Raw genomic sequence first — 15,752 nt, forward strand, 5'->3', positions numbered from 1 at the left:
AAATCTAGGTTTTGTTTTAAAACAGTCCCCAGCAGACAAGAGCTCATATGCTAGCCAACTGCACCACCTAGCTTCGTTCTGAAGGATCTTCAGAGTCCTATTTTTCATGACACCAGTGTTTATATTCCTTCAAGGCGAATGCTTCTTCCAATATCACCCCTACTCATCTGGTGTCTCACCACTCATACTACAAACAATTCCACAGCTCTGACATGTTAGAGTTCAAGAAACCTCGCACCTAAAAAAAATGTAGTATTGGTGTTCATAGGAGTGCAACAGAGCTGATTTATTTACCCTTCCATTCTTCTACCTTACGCAGACTGGTGTGACCTTTCAGTCCACAGATACTTCTTGTAAACTCTTGTGTCCACAGTTACCAAAGCCTGACAGCATCTGTTGTTGGTTTGATTCATTACTGAGAGGAGCGCCATCGATTAAAACAAACCTCAGTACATATGGGCTCCACCAGTCACTGATTCTGTGTCTGGGAAGTTAAAGGCTCCCTTGGTCCCATTTCCAGCAATATATCCTTTCCTGGGAGTGTTAAAACAGGGTGCCTGTGATCTCTGACTTCAATCAAAATTGGCCTGACTTTTAAATGAAAACTGGTACATTCCCACTAAGTTTCAATTCTGACAAAAGCATGTTTTGTGCAGGTTTTGAACTCGAGTACTGGGAAACAAAACAGCAGACTCAATGCACCATGGCACAGTTTTTAGTTACTTTCTGACCTCATCCAACTTCAATGAGCTAAAGAGGAATGAAAGCAGAACAAAGTACCTAAGCTATACCTCAAAGTCAGACTGAAGAGTGATATAAATATGGCTACTGCAGTCCTTTAATGTCCAAGCTGGGCCACGGTCCTTTGTAACATATTTGCACAGTGCCTCTGAAGACAGAAGACCCAAAGAAATTCACTCATGAAATCTATGTCACATATACACTACTTTAATCAGTTCAATTCAACCAATGTAGGTAACCAGGAAAATAAGCTAGAGCATCAGTTCATGAGCGTCTTGGAAGCTTCACAGCCTGTTTGTAAGGTGTCCTGTGGCCCTTCTTTTCTCTTTTCTCTCCCTTCTAGATTGGTCCCTAGGCCTGGAATAAAAGGTATATCCCTGTTTCATATAAAAGCTATGGATAAAGCATAGTAATACTCTTGCAGTGATGACACCTCATTTAATACCGTTTTAGGGCATGTTAAAAATCTGCAGTGGCTAAGCTGCTGAAAGCAGCAGCCACTGTAATGCTACCCTTGCCAAGGTTGCAAGATAGATTTCTTCATTACTAACTGTACTTAAACTAATACAAAAAGCACGAGTACAAAAAGAGTTCCTTAATCTGAACAGAGCCATGAAAGCAATCAAAAAGGAAGGTTTGTGCTCTTATTTTGACAGGAGACACTATAAGCTAAAAGTCAGAGCAAGCTTATCAGCCCACAGAGAGTTGGTACCCTTTTCTGCCCAGCTTGCTTTTAAAAAGATTATTAAGATGTTTTACAGGAGTAGAAGATACTAAATCTATTTTACGTGTGTCACACAATTTCACTCTCCGTTTCTGACAGCATCCAGAACATCCTCATATAAGAACAATTTTGGCAATTGTGTTTTGTTCCTTAATCTTATTTGATCCGTGCTAGGCTTCACCAGATATTCCCTATAGACAGAACAAAGCAGTACATTATTTAAGAGCCTTGGACTACAACCTTTGCTCATACATCAACAGTACCAAATGCAATATGCCCACTCACATAGGCAAAGTTAGAAGATTAGGTTGCGAATCTCAGAGCTGTGCATTATACGGCACCAGGCAAAAAATAATAATTTCACACCCACATGGGATGGAATTAGCTTTAAAACTCCTTCTGGGCTTGACATGAATAGAAATACAGCCTCCTTTCTGAATTGCCTGATTCAATTATGTGCCATGCTTTTTAGTATTTTCAGGACTCTAACTTTTTATTCTCTAACGCGATGTAAGGTATTCCCTCAGTTTGCTTTCCTGAGAACTGATCTGTCTTTAAAACCAGACTTACAATTTTGTTTTAGGCAACACCCTTTCAGCATCTTCCAAAAGAATCATAACAACAAATAAAGCTTTTAATCCAGAGCAGCATCATCTACTTTCTGAGCTGTGATACTGTAAGAAGATGCAACAAAGATAGCAGCAAGACTGCAGCAATAACGGCTGAAAGCAATATAGCATGATCCACGGGGAAGGGAACAGTGCAGCTAAGCCTAAGTAGAAAGATGTAGAGCAACAGGAGAGAAACTGCTATTATTATTCAGGTAGTGAAAGCCATGACTGAATACATCTAGAAAGGGGCTGCTCTGGAACAATCACTGCAGCTCCATATAAGGGTAAAAGACAGGGGAAAAAGGGGAAAAAAGAAAGGGGGGGCCGAAAAGAAAGAAGGGGGGGGCCGAAAAAAAGAGGGGGGCAGGGGGGAGGGCAAGGAGGGGGGGCAAGGAGGGGGGGCAAGGAGGGGGGGCAAGGAGGGGGGGCAAGGAGGGGGGGCAAGGAGGGGGGGCAAGGAGGGGGGGCAAGGGGCAAGGAGGGGGGGCAAGGGGAAAGGAGGGAAAAGAGGAAAAAAATTTAGTAGCTGTAGAAACTACTCTAATTCACTTTAAAGACAAAGCACCTAGATGGAATTACAAACTGATCCAACCACAACTTAGAGAAATTGGCCTGCCAGTTGCAAGCTATGATTTCATTTTGACAACAGCCAATACCAGGCATTTAAATGGAATGCAGAAGAAAGTAGAAATTTAACCCACAAGCACTGGCGGAGTCTTTGTAGATGTTGTGATGATAAAGCAGAAATTATACCTGTTCAATAGTGGCAAAAAAATGCAAAAAAGCAAATACTGAAAGAAATAGTTGCAACAAATAAGCAATTTTAGGCTACAAAATATTTAACAAGCAAAATATTTAACAAAAAAAAATTTCAACAAATTTTCTTTAGTTCTTAGAGAAAGGAACTAAATTCCGTCTGTGGCAACACAGCTTGCCACCTTTACCTTATTTTCAAGAAATATGTTCCTGAGGAGGCAGCACACCTCAGCGTTTTCTCGTATGAGCCACTGGGAAAGCTCTTACCTACTGCCTTGAGGAACATGACTGGAGTTGTCCTGAATCAGTACTGCTCAGATAAGCTTTGCTTGTGAGTGAACAAACTGCAAACCTGTGGCTGTTATCCGTAACCCTATTTCTGTTCCCTTCCTCCTCACTCTAGTGTTTATGGACAACTGTCTATCTTGCAAGAACTCCATTTACTCTAAAGCAGAGTAAATCAACTTCTGGCTGACAGCCTCCAAGCTGGGACTTTTACTCTTGCACAGAAGATGGTGATGGGCCATTTGTCCCATTTGTCATCGTAGATACAAGGATTCTGTGAATTGCATGCTGTTGCTGCCCTGGTATTTTTCAGATAGGTTCGCCTCCTTGCCCTTCATGATGCTTTAGTTTTCGCTTCAGGTATAATCACATCCAGGCATCATCAGGCGGATTGGGCGTCTCTAAGAATCCTGGCACGGAGCCGCAGCACTGGAGTTCTTCCACAGGCTGATGATACTGCTGGTATCGTCACACACACAGCTACCAAGACAACTCTCTTTGAAGATCAGGGTGATAGGAAGAGCAGAGTGAAAACAAAAAATGTCAATAGAGGGTCAGGAAACTGGAATGAGCTTGATGGCTCAAAAGAGTGCTTTTCCCAAACATTCAAAGTGGTGGTTTTACAGATATAACATGAAACCAGAGCAGGGGATTCTGTGGAAAGAACTATCAGAAAATTAATTGCTGCACAGTGAAATAACTGTACAGACATTTTGCATGGATTTAACTGAAGTAATATCTGGCCATAAAGACACCATTATTTCCATGGGATGAAACCTAGCAAAATTTGTATGGATGACAAGGCAGAAAATAAAAGGAGCTTACCTGAGAAAACAAGGTCACTTTCCTCTGAGTTTCAAGAGTGGACTATTTTATTGCAGACATTTAGCCAGAGTCACTCAAAAATGATTTATGCTGATTTATTGAAAGTTACAATTCAGAAATGTGTATTACTATGGCATTACCAAGAAACAGTTATTCATTTCAGATTAAAAAGGGAATGACAGCACATTGAAAAAGGGATGACAGCACGTGTATTTTTATTTACAAATCAAATATTTCTGCAAATTACTTTGCACAGCAAAACAAGATTACTATGCATCACACTGTTCAGTGCTCCTTCATTCAAAATAACCTCTCTAGTAATTTAGTTCAATTATGAAAACACTTAAATCTAGTATAGATATAAAATATATTATACGATGCTCCTTGCAGACTGTGGAATAGACAAGTTGCAGTATTGCTGTTTACAGAAAAAGCATTTACCTTCAGTTTTACAGACCATCGCTGAACAATAACAACGTTATTGTTGCTGAATGACAGAAGTCCAAAGGATGAGCAGCAGCAACTACTGCTTGACTCTGTCTCGTAAAAGTGGTCTCAGAAGTCACTGGAAGCGCTGATACACTGTGGCACTGAGCGTACAATTAGAGGGATCAGAGGTAAGCTGCTTTTTTTTTTTTTTAAATCATCATTTAAAAACCAGCGTAATTATCTCCTTACAGATGAACTTCCGATGTTTCAGTAGCTTCAAGAGAAGTCCCCTAGATCTGTTCTCTAGACACTACTCATCTCTGATATGGTCTTTCCTGAGTTCAGATGCTAACAGCAATCCCGAATGCATATCCATGAAGTTATGTGCAATTTCATGGGAAAAGGAGAGGAAGCAGAAAATACAAACAGGAAAGGAAGACAGAGTACAACTGAACAACAAATTTTCAGCTTATTAGAACCAAAAAGATCACATTAACTGTCCACACCATCAGCATGGATTTATCCTAGTTTCGTCAGCATTAAAATCATTTAAAAAAAAAGTGAAACAAGCAAAATCATGTGAACCTTGTTTTAAAATACTTGCTAAAATACCTGCCAAAATGAAACCAACTGTATGAAGTCTGATTGCCATGAAAACACTGACAAATCATGGAAGAAGAGAAAAGTAGTGTCAAGTGTACTTAAAAGCATCTCAATACATAATTAGCTCCTGCGCACTCCTCTGCTTTGCACATGTTTAGGGGCATTTTTAACTACCTGGACACGAGGTATGAATGGACACAGCAGAAACTACCTTTTGTAAGAGCTGGGCCCACATGGGGCTGGGTGCTGTGCCTGTAAGGCCAGTGCCTGTTGACTTTAAATGGGCTCTGAGTAGACCAGGACCCTCTTTAATTAGTGGGCACCAGTGGGCCACATGGGAAAATGTCCACATAGGTCCTCCTCTGCCACAGGGGATACTTCTAAAGCGTGCTTGATAACCAGCCTAGTGATGCTCAGTTCCAAGTCTCTGGGGTTGGCCCAGGGAATAGCCAGGGGTCCTCAGTCATCTTGGGGTACTTCTCTGAATATATGCTAGTGCTCCACAGAAGACAGTGTCTACACTTCCTGCTGGAAGCTGTGGTTGGGTCCCAGACACCAAAGTGAGTCTCCAGACTTCCCAGTCTGAAACTCAGATGGTGTTCCCCCCATCACATAACATATTTGCAAGTCAGGTTATATAATCCAGATTTGTGACAGCACTCGCTTAGTTTGGCTAGGTCTGCGCTCCTGAAAGAGCATGTAGAGGCACCTGCCATACCTCCAGTAGCATCATACAATTGGTCAGTTCAGTAAGTCTTCAGGAAGGGAGGAATTTGACACAGCATTGTCTGAACCTGAATCAGATCAAGTATCATTCAGGTCTCATGGGTCTCTATATGAAGAAATTCCCTTTTCCACAGCTTCCAGACAATGGTCAAGTTTTTCCCAGATAGATACTGCTACGTGTGGGACCATGGGTTGCTCTAGTTTCTCCACATTAGCCTGATGGCTTTTAAAACAGGCAGGGGCTAGAGTCTTCTCCTCTGTTGCAGCCCCAGTGTTCTGCTGGGTGTGGGCCAGTTCTTTTTATAGGTAGTCATCTTGGGCTTGGTCTGCTTTCAAACGCTGCTCAGTATCTCTAAGGCAATGAGCTAAGAGATATAAGCAGGGTAACTCTCCCTTCGTGTTTCTGTCTGACTTTCTCTAATCAAAGTAGAATCTGACATCCGCGGGCAGGACAAGGTCCCAAAATAATCAACTAAGGCACACACGACATGTGCGTGATGGTCATGATGCAGTGTACCATATCCCACTTCTGACACCAGAGTGTAAAAGGCTTAAGGCAGCCCTACCAAGGATACGTTAACAGACACCAGCCCAACAGCTTCAGAGATAAAGTGTTTCCCTCTAAACAACAGTACAGGAAAACATACAGATCAGTAGTACAATTATCTGAGTCGTAATAACAGCAAGTCAAATAATTCACCAAGACGGGGCTAGACCTAACATCCAGACATGCAAAGACTTACATGACCATGGCTGTCAGGCAGGCAGCAGGGCATGACGACTTCTCCAGACAAGCGACCCACACCGGCCAACAACCTTGGGGAATGCAAATTCCTTGGCTGGACTGTTCTTTTTATCATCGAGCAACAGATGCAGTATTTGGCCTTGTTAACCAAACATTACACCCCACCTCTGCTCCCACTCTGTGCCAGCTCTGTCCTTGGCATGCATGGGGCCCAGGAATCCTGTACGAGGCAATACCGCCCCACATTCCTTTGTGGGCATGGGCCTGGAAGTATCGTATAAGGCAATACGAGCCTCACAGCTCCGTTGTGTGCACCATCTCCAAAAATACCATATTAGGCAATACTAGCCTTACAACGACTGTTTATGTATGGAAGTCACTACACAGAATGCAAGAATGAATACAGAGGCTACTCTGAACTGTGCGAATATTCTTAGCAGACATGAAAAACGTACATACAGGCTCAGAAGCAGAAAAAGCTCTCTGTTTAATCTAAGAATGACCACAAACGTAGTGCTGACAGTGAGCAGACTGAATTTATACCAGCCTTATAGTACAGTAAGTACTACGGAGAAGCCCAATAAAACAAAACCATAGTAGTACAGAAGAAGAAAGAAATTGAAAGAACAGGTATGAAAGAAAGCATGAAGACTACATTGAAAGATGAAGAAAGTTGTACTGGTAATTTTTTTTTTTTTGAAAGAAATAAAAATCTAATAATGCCCAAGTTAGTGAACTATTAGAGTATCATTTGGCAGCAGGCCTCTGAAAGACTGTTTCAGCTTGCCAAAGTGTGAGTACCTTTTAAAGCTGAAAAATAATTGAAACTGGAAACACCTCTGGACTAATCCACTCTCAAAAGTCTCATGCTCCTTTCACTTATGTATTTAAATTAAAATTTTACATTCTCCAGCTGCCCAGTTGTTTGTATGAATATATCCTGCTCCCTTGCACTATGCATACAGAAGTTCAACAAATACTTACGGAATCTTCCAATATATTTGGAGACATCTATTCTCAATTTATTTATTTTACACAAACTGAAAGATTGATTAATTAATATTACACTGGTTTCTCTCATACATTTTACTGTGTTGAAAAAGCTTTAAATGTAAACTGTGTATGTAAACTGTCTGCTGTGCTATTTTAAACCCACGAACAACTTGTATGTGGTCCACTGTTTCAAACTTAGTTTTGAACTTAACCATGTTTTTAAATACCAACTGCACACTACTGTAAAAAAATAATTCAGTCAAAAACAGGCTGGTGAATAATGTTGACATTTGTTAAGACAAGGAAATACTGAAACCAACACAATTCCCTCTTATTTTTCACTCCTAGCTGCATAGCATGACTAGCAACTTCAGGAGCTTGTTGAGCCGCCTTCTTCCTCATCTTTATATTGTAGGCACGCTGCTGGTTCTAGTGGTTATAGCTGATGTTTCAACAACCACAGCTAAAAAAAAAAAAAATCAAAAGGAAGAGAATATTTAGTACTAAGTGTACCTGTTCTTCCACAAACTACAAAGGAAAGACAGTACTGTAATGAATCATTGTATATAGATAGCTTTTCCTCTATCACAAAAACAGCAAGTAATGCATGAAATAACTACCTCTATCACATTACTTGACATGCTTAATCAGTTGAGTTTTTTCCTGCCAAAGGAATACGGTCCCAAAGCTGTAGCAACTGCTCTCCAACTTGTGGTTCCAGCTCCTAGAAACGAGCAGGAAATTAGAGAAGTTATTTGCACAGTTACTATTGAACATATAGAAACTATTTATAACAAAAATGTTAGATGAAGTCACTAGTGATTGCTTTCAGTCTTTCTGAAAAAGCTCGTTCCTTTTGCTATTAAGACATACATTAGAACTTCGCACACAGGAAGGTTTTTTTACTAGGGCTCAAGAGGAGATAAAAACTTTCATAAGCAACCGTGGCCTACGGTTGGTTGGGGTTTTTTTTCATTCACAGTAAGATGTCAGTTCTTAAGAAGAGAATTCTGAACAAACACACCACCACCACTATATACAAGAACATACTCACCATATACTTTGTACCTTCCACAGGCCACTTGCTTATTAACTAAAGATCATTATTCTCCACATCTTATAAGTTTAATTCCATCAAATAATACAGTGGCTCTTGGTGGAATCATAGACATTAAAGATGTTAAAAACCACTCATTTATTTTAAGACGCTTTAGATCTTAAGAGCCACTTACAACAGAAGCACTGTTAACTCCATCACATGCTATGTTCCTTTCCTCATTCTTTCAACTGGAGAGGTTTTGGGGAAGTAGTGAGAACATGATACAAAAAAGTTTAGCTCTAGAATCTCATATCAAGGAGATATTTTGGGAGAGGACTGGAGAGAATGCAGAAACTGCCACAGTGAACTTTTGTGCCAATCTCTCCCAGCTTTTTGTAGCTGCATTTAGCTTTAACTGTCCTAAGCTTTATTCTACCTCGAATCTCAAGATTCTCTTCAGTCTTTACAGGAAACTGAAAGCTGTAATAATGAAGTTATTTGGGTGTGACAGACTATCTCAGGGAACAAATCTGAACCAAACAGGGGACAAATCTCCAGAACCAGAATTACAAATCCCAAAAAGCTTTTATTTTTGGAAGCATCCAGCTTTAAATCTTTTTTTAAAATGCATATTAAGCAAGAAACTGCTTTGATTTTATCAAAAAGCCTCCATTTCTTCAACAGTAATGCATTAGCAGAATGTAAAATGTGCATCAATGAATTGTGATTCAGATTAACAGATATATGAGGACAGTAAAGATAAATGTCAAGGCCAAACAAGCTAATAAACAATACATAGTTCTATCAAGTAAGGACAACTTTAGAAGAGGATAACATTACCTGGCCATCTCTGCTTATTTGTACTTTCTTATTGTCATTCCAAGGATTGAGCAAATGGTGTGCAAACTGAAAAGGAATGCTTTCTTTTCGGATCCACTCCACCTTAAACACACCTCCGAAACCCGTAGATCCCCAGTCTTGACTTTTCTCACATCCTATCTCTGAAGTCATTCTAGCAAAACCCTGGAGCAAAAATTAAAATATGAATAGAAAGACATAATTAGAGCATATCTGCTTATGTTGGAATTAAATAAATGACTGCACTTCATATGAAACATTCAAATTAGTTTCAAAGTGATTCATACACACTCCCCCATGAAGGTGGATCTTTTAAAATCATTTGTTTTTCCACTTCAAATACGCCTTCTAGAGTTTGGCCACAGAGCATGTCTCTCAATTAATCTCTCTCAATTACCATTAGAAGTTGTTTTAAGCTGTGTAACAGAGATTGAAAACGCATTGTAAAAACATTTGAAGTATAAGGAATCAAGATGCATACTACATAACAGTTCTACTACATAATAATCCATTAGCTATTCCTTGTTAGTTGTAGGTATTTTTTACAGAAATCCATTCCCTCCTTCCCATGTTCCCTCTGTATTAAGCTTTCACATAGAATTAAGAGAGTGTAGCTGTTTTTCAAAGAAAGAAGTCAAAGTTGCTTTTATTTCCTTCTTCAACAAAGCGGGAAGAAATTCCAACAAGACAAGTATTCAGAAAGAAAATTAAAGAAACCCCAAATCCAAGATTATTTAAGGAAATCCCTACTTGCCCACACACCAAATAAAAACAAAACAAAACGAAAACCCACCACACACCCAACTTATCAACTATTCAGGCAAATTTATGGCAGTTATGACTTAGGAGTCCAAGAGATGCAGTGTGCTACATAAGTTACCAGCACACGCTACTGTTTTAAGACATGCAGTACTATATAGCTCAAGCCAGACTTAAATGGAAATTAATAAAAGGAACATAGGAAAAATAAAGGTAGAAAGTAAAGAGACTTGGTACAAGAGAATATTAATAGGAATGTTAATCTCAAATTCCCATGAATGTCCAGTGCATTGTCAAAACTGGAAGGGCAAAGCAGCATCAAGCACCTACACTCCTGACTTCAGCATGTCTTCCCCTCCCAGCTTCCCTGTCTAAGACCACCAATACAACAGACCATTTTCAGTATCAACTGGCACGCTGAAAATTACTTTCCTGTATTACATCTGCATTTTCCAAATCATCGTATGTATATCTCACCGTAATCTTTGGTATCACCAGGACAGCTGTATTTGGGCTAGTTCATTAGATTTCAAGTTTAGCTGACTTTTATGAATAGTTTATATAAAGAAGTAAGTTGAACCTTCTTTACCTGGAACAACTGAGTTTAGCCCTCTCTACAACACAGTTAACGTGCCACTTTGCACCACCAGGTCAAGTCTTTAACTTCAAATTGGTCACAGATTTGTCACCAAATTGTTTACAAATACCTTGCTAAACTTGAAGTCAAGAGACAGCTCCGGAAGAATCACGGCCATGACTTTCCAGCTTCCTAACTTTTAGAAACTACAGTTCAGGCAAAACAGATTTTATTAAAATTTGTAATAAGACATCTATGATGTCTTTAGAAAGCTGTGCCTTGATTATAACTGCTTGTTCACTTACAATATTTATTCTGGCATGCAGAGAAAAGAGTAGCAATCCCCTACTTTGTTTGGATTTATTTGTTTGTTTTGTTGTTGTTGTTTTAAAGGACTAATGTAGGGTATAAACATTATTCTGACTCAAGATGTTTGGAGGCAATTCAGTCTTAGCCTTTAAGTGACAAACTGAGTTAGCTAAAAGGGCATATTACAGAGAAGAATGAAATACTCTTTCCTCAGCAACCAGATACATTTGCTTGCTACTCGACTTATTAGAAGGTCAGAAGTCATAAGCAAAAACCTCCATACTACACAGTCATTTGCTAATATTTATTATTAACTAAGGACTCACCTGAAAGTGTCCAGATCCTTGAACAGAAAATATTAAGTAAACCATGCTGCTCTCCCAAAAGGCTCTATTTAGTTTTCGTTCATTACTTGGCGTAGTAGACCATATACCCTTCTGTTGAGAAATATCAATGTTTTGCAGGTTGCTACTTTTCATTATAAAGTACCGAACTGGCATATTTGGTCTCGGTGAAGGAGATTTGGAACCCTGGAAAAATTACATGAAATTAAACTACAATAAAATAAACCAGGCTTTAGTTCTAAAGTTTTACACACATTAAGACAGAAATCCCTTGACTGTGCTCCCACCCTCCTCCTCCAGATTCTACAAGAAACACAGAATCTATCAGCTGGCACTGTCTGAATTGGTTTTAAAGTGTATTTCACATCTATCTTAAATTTTTTAAGCACTTTCCAAAACAATAATTCATTCATGAGGGGCAGCAAACAAGTAAGTTTGCTCCCTTTTACGTTGTCTGAATTTAAAAACTGAAAGGCTTAAGAGGAATTATTAAATGCTCCAAGGAGTCCATGCATAGAGGAACAATGGGGTTTCCTCTCAGTGATCTGTTTAATATTACTGCAGCTTACTATTCAAGTACATAGGGAGAATTATGCCAATAATCTCACTAAAAATGTGTGCTTTGTTGAAATAACCGTCATAAAAAAGCAAGCAGTCATAATAAGGCAGATAACACAAAACTTAAAGAGAATCAGTATTAATGTATGCTATTACAGAAACAGAGGAAGGCAGAATCCAAAGAATTCAGAAGTGCACGTACTGTATACTAATTTAGAAAAAAAAAATAAACTTGATATAATAACCAGTGAAAGTGTATTTAAAAAAAAAATCTGATTTTCTTCTACTTTGGAATAGTTTTACCTCAGCAGTCTGCAAAGAATAATATTTTTACTTTATTAAACTAGCATAACAAGGATATTTAGCCTAGATTTTAAGTTCCAGAAAGAAGAAAGTATTATACAGCTGTTAAAAATGAAAATCTAAGTTAGATTCTTATTTTACCAATATAATACCTAATAGTTGCTGAAAGATATCAGCAATTTTCTTTCTGAAATTCTATTAATTTTTAAGAGTGGGACAATTTGTTTACAAGAACTCTACCTTTCCAGATACTGGAGAAGAAGGACTAGCACAGGGACTCGGATAGCTACTGCTGTCTGTAGACTTCACTGATGATTGATCTGACCTGTCATCTGAAGCTCGTTTGGAGTGCAAAATGTTTTTTTCTTTGTACTTCTTTGGCTGGTGAAGTGCGGGAGGTGTAGATTTCATTAAAACTCTAAAAAGTAAAAGGTAGATACAGGACATACCAGGATATTCATAAGCGGTCACAGAACAATTTATATCTACATATCAGCCTATTGCATGTAATTTAGATATTAGAGTAATTCCAAACCATATTAAACACTAACTAAAAAAAATACTGATCATGCATTGTTTTTGGATGCTAGGGTTAAACCTCTTCTGCTACTTCTTCCCAGAGATCACAATTCATAGACAATATTCCTGACTGCTCTCACAAACAGCAGGCACACATATGAAATACTTCTCAACGAAATCACAACTACAACACAGCATAGAACAGTATCAATTCTTTCAACCGTATTTCTATTTTCTTCCTTCTTATTCCTAGCAGAAATTCAAGTGATGCTTTTATAGCTAAATAAATTACAACCTAGAGTCTCCAGAAGATCTCAAAAACTTACTTTTCAGCATTAGAGGAGTCATCAGAGAATTCAGTTTCTGCTGAGCTTTTTCTACTGTTGGTTGACCTCCATGTAGATGCTAAAGGAAGTTCCTCAGAAGTCATAGGTCTTGGTCTCTGACCAATTCCTGAAGGCTGCTGCAAACCTGCAGACTGTTCTTCAGTACTTAGAACAGCTATAATTGCTCTTACAGTTGTTTCATCAACTTGAGACCACGGTTTAGAAGGAGCTCGCATACGACGCAGAAATAAGCTATGCCACTTCTGCCTGAGTTGCAACAGCAAACCAGCAGCCTGCAATGAATTTCAATTCTGTTAAAGACTACTAAAAATTAGATCAGACAGGTAAGGGTACCCTACGTCTTTCCTGCCTGGCAGCATCTGGCATTCTAAAATGAACAGCGTCCAAATTGAAAGGCAAGACTAAAGTGCCGGGGAGGGGGAGAAAACCCCACATTTAAACGAAGCTGTTAAGTTACCTTTTCTTTCCTCAGGTGCAAGATGATTTTTAAAACATTTTATTTCATTTAGCTCTGCACCAAACTTAAAGTTATATTGTAAACCCACAGGATTTTTTATTTTTCACTTTGAAATTTTATCTTTTTTTTAAAAAAAAAAAAAAAAAATCTTTTCATGCTTCATGCCCTTCCTCTCAATTCAGTCTGCATTCATGCACTCTTCATTCATACCTGAGGGAAAAGAGCTCTAAGTGACATATTTTTCTTATGCGGACTTCTGCTCAAATGAGATGACTGAATTTAGAAGACTATATTCTCATGTTATCAGAAATGCTTCCATTTAAAAAAAAAAAAAACACCCCACAAAACAAATCAATCACACTTTTGAACATCTCCAGAAGAAACAGTATTATTATTAGATCTGATAATTCCAAGTGTTTCATAATCCACAAACTACTCTACCTCCTACCACAGCCAGAGCTTCTCAATGACCTGAAGAATTCTATCTTCAAAAGGCTTTTTTTTTTTCCTTTTTCTAAAACCTGACAGCAACTTTCTTTCAGCAACTCCAACTTCAGGTGCTCCATTTTAATCCAACTTTAGTCATCCTCTCAGAGAAGGAAATACACAATATGCCATTGTGACGGTTCACTCACCTCCTGCTCAGATTTTGGTTAACCCAGCTCACGTTAAAGCTTGATGCATGCTGGGAGCAGTGCCACTAGGTCAAAGCAAGAGCACCACGAAGGCGGGACAGGTGGCCAGAAAAAGCTGAAGGGCCATTATACAGCCACTATCACCTGCAGCTTGCTGTCTCCTGCAGCCATTATCTTTTGTCTGACAGTTTCGTCAGAATATGCTGATTTATGGAAATGGACCAAACCGCCAAGCGGTAAGGTATAAAACATCAGCTTACCCAAAAAGCTTTTGAAGTGGATCCAACAGCAGCTGGACTGCTGAGGCTTTCCTGCTTCCCAGTGTGATACAGGGGATACCCACACCATGACGGAGGAGGAAGGATGAGCATTCTCACCGTCGGCTAACGGTGACGTTAGGTAACTGATTTTTTTTTTTCTTTTTGCTCATCAGTGCACGAATTGAGTGTTACAGATCGTAAGTCATGAAACCTTATGACCTGAATGGTGAATAAGTAAATTCATGCGAAAGGGGATTGAGCCCGTTTGTTTGTTATATTTCTTAATGAGCTCATGAAATAAAGGTTAAATCACAGAGTACGTTGTCCTGTAAATTTGAGGGACCCAAATGGACGAAGACAGCTATTCTTACAGAAAATTCTTGGTTACCCAAATGTTTCAGAAATCTTTTTAGGAAGATATGACATAAATGTCCGTCTACAAGAAACAAGCATTGAAGTGATACATTACTTACTTCAGGGTCCAGTTTGAGATGGAGCCATTCATCTAGCTTCAGTAGTGCCAAATTAGCAGTTGTTTTGTCCTCCATCTCACTATCACTGTTATCATTAGATACTCCATCCCCTGAATGAAATATAAAAGATGCATTGACATTTCTATATTATTGCCACTTATATACAAAAAATTGAACACTATTGTATTACCAGCAATAAACCCATTTTCCTCCTAAATTTTATTTTAAAATGTAAACATTTGTAAAGCCACTTTTTATTTTCTGCAAATACACCTCAGTGAAAAGTCTTTGCTTCAGTTAGCAGAACTCAAGTACCCAGAACTGCTGAGGGCCCTGCTGTGTAAGCACCTGTATTGATGTGACCTGACTCGCTCATGTATCTTCATCAATATCAACAAGCCATTATCAAACTTTTGCCTGAAGCTGTTTGCAAAACCACATGTTGCTCTATGCTTTATTTCCTAGTAAAACAGCAGATTTAAAGACCCGTTAAGAAAAAAAATTAATTATATATACACATATGGCTATTAAATAGGATTCTAATTTTTTTTTAAGTGCAATTCCATCAGCATACACGCTATTTTAAGGGTAACAGTTTAAGATCAAGACAGGAAAGCTTCAAAAGTAACTTGGATTCTTACTTTGATTCAAACTAGTATTTCTAGAGAACTGGCAGCAGGATAGATTATTTTTGCTTCTATTCCTACAGCACTCCATTTAAATAAAAAACCAAGAAAATTTCTATATATTCCCTATTACTTCTAGTTAGTAGTACAGTTAATTGTCATTAAAAGTTATCAGTAGAAAATAATCTTTAAAATGCATGTTTTGGCTGGAAGCAATATGAGTATTTGCCATGTTGATAGTTTCTAAATT

The 15,752-nt window shown here is 38.6% G+C and overlaps 1 protein-coding gene across 3 annotated transcripts in view; it reads right to left on the bottom strand.

Annotated features, from left to right (window-relative positions):
* Positions 1-4,021: 4,021 nt before the first annotated feature.
* YTHDC2 (YTH N6-methyladenosine RNA binding protein C2) overlaps positions 4,022-15,752 on the bottom strand; it is a 37,275-nt gene continuing 25,544 nt past the window's right edge. For 2 of the 3 annotated variants that reach the window (XM_075136676.1, XM_075136677.1), the window contains 7 exons: positions 14,877-14,986; positions 13,031-13,323; positions 12,426-12,603; positions 11,307-11,510; positions 9,318-9,500; positions 8,059-8,162; positions 4,022-7,901 (listed from right to left, as the gene is read on the bottom strand). In XM_075136676.1, the coding sequence (XP_074992777.1) occupies positions 8,082-8,162; positions 9,318-9,500; positions 11,307-11,510; positions 12,426-12,603; positions 13,031-13,323; positions 14,877-14,986 (1,049 nt within the window). In that variant the 3' untranslated portion in view covers positions 4,022-7,901; positions 8,059-8,081. Of the gene's footprint in view, positions 7,902-8,058; positions 8,163-9,317; positions 9,501-11,306; positions 11,511-12,425; positions 12,604-13,030; positions 13,324-14,427; positions 14,623-14,876; positions 14,987-15,752 lie in introns of those variants that run through there. The other variant, XM_075136678.1, reaches the window with a different exon arrangement.

This window comes from Calonectris borealis, chromosome Z (genome assembly GCF_964195595.1).
Source record: "Calonectris borealis chromosome Z, bCalBor7.hap1.2, whole genome shotgun sequence".
Classification (NCBI taxonomy): Eukaryota; Metazoa; Chordata; class Aves; order Procellariiformes; family Procellariidae; genus Calonectris; species Calonectris borealis.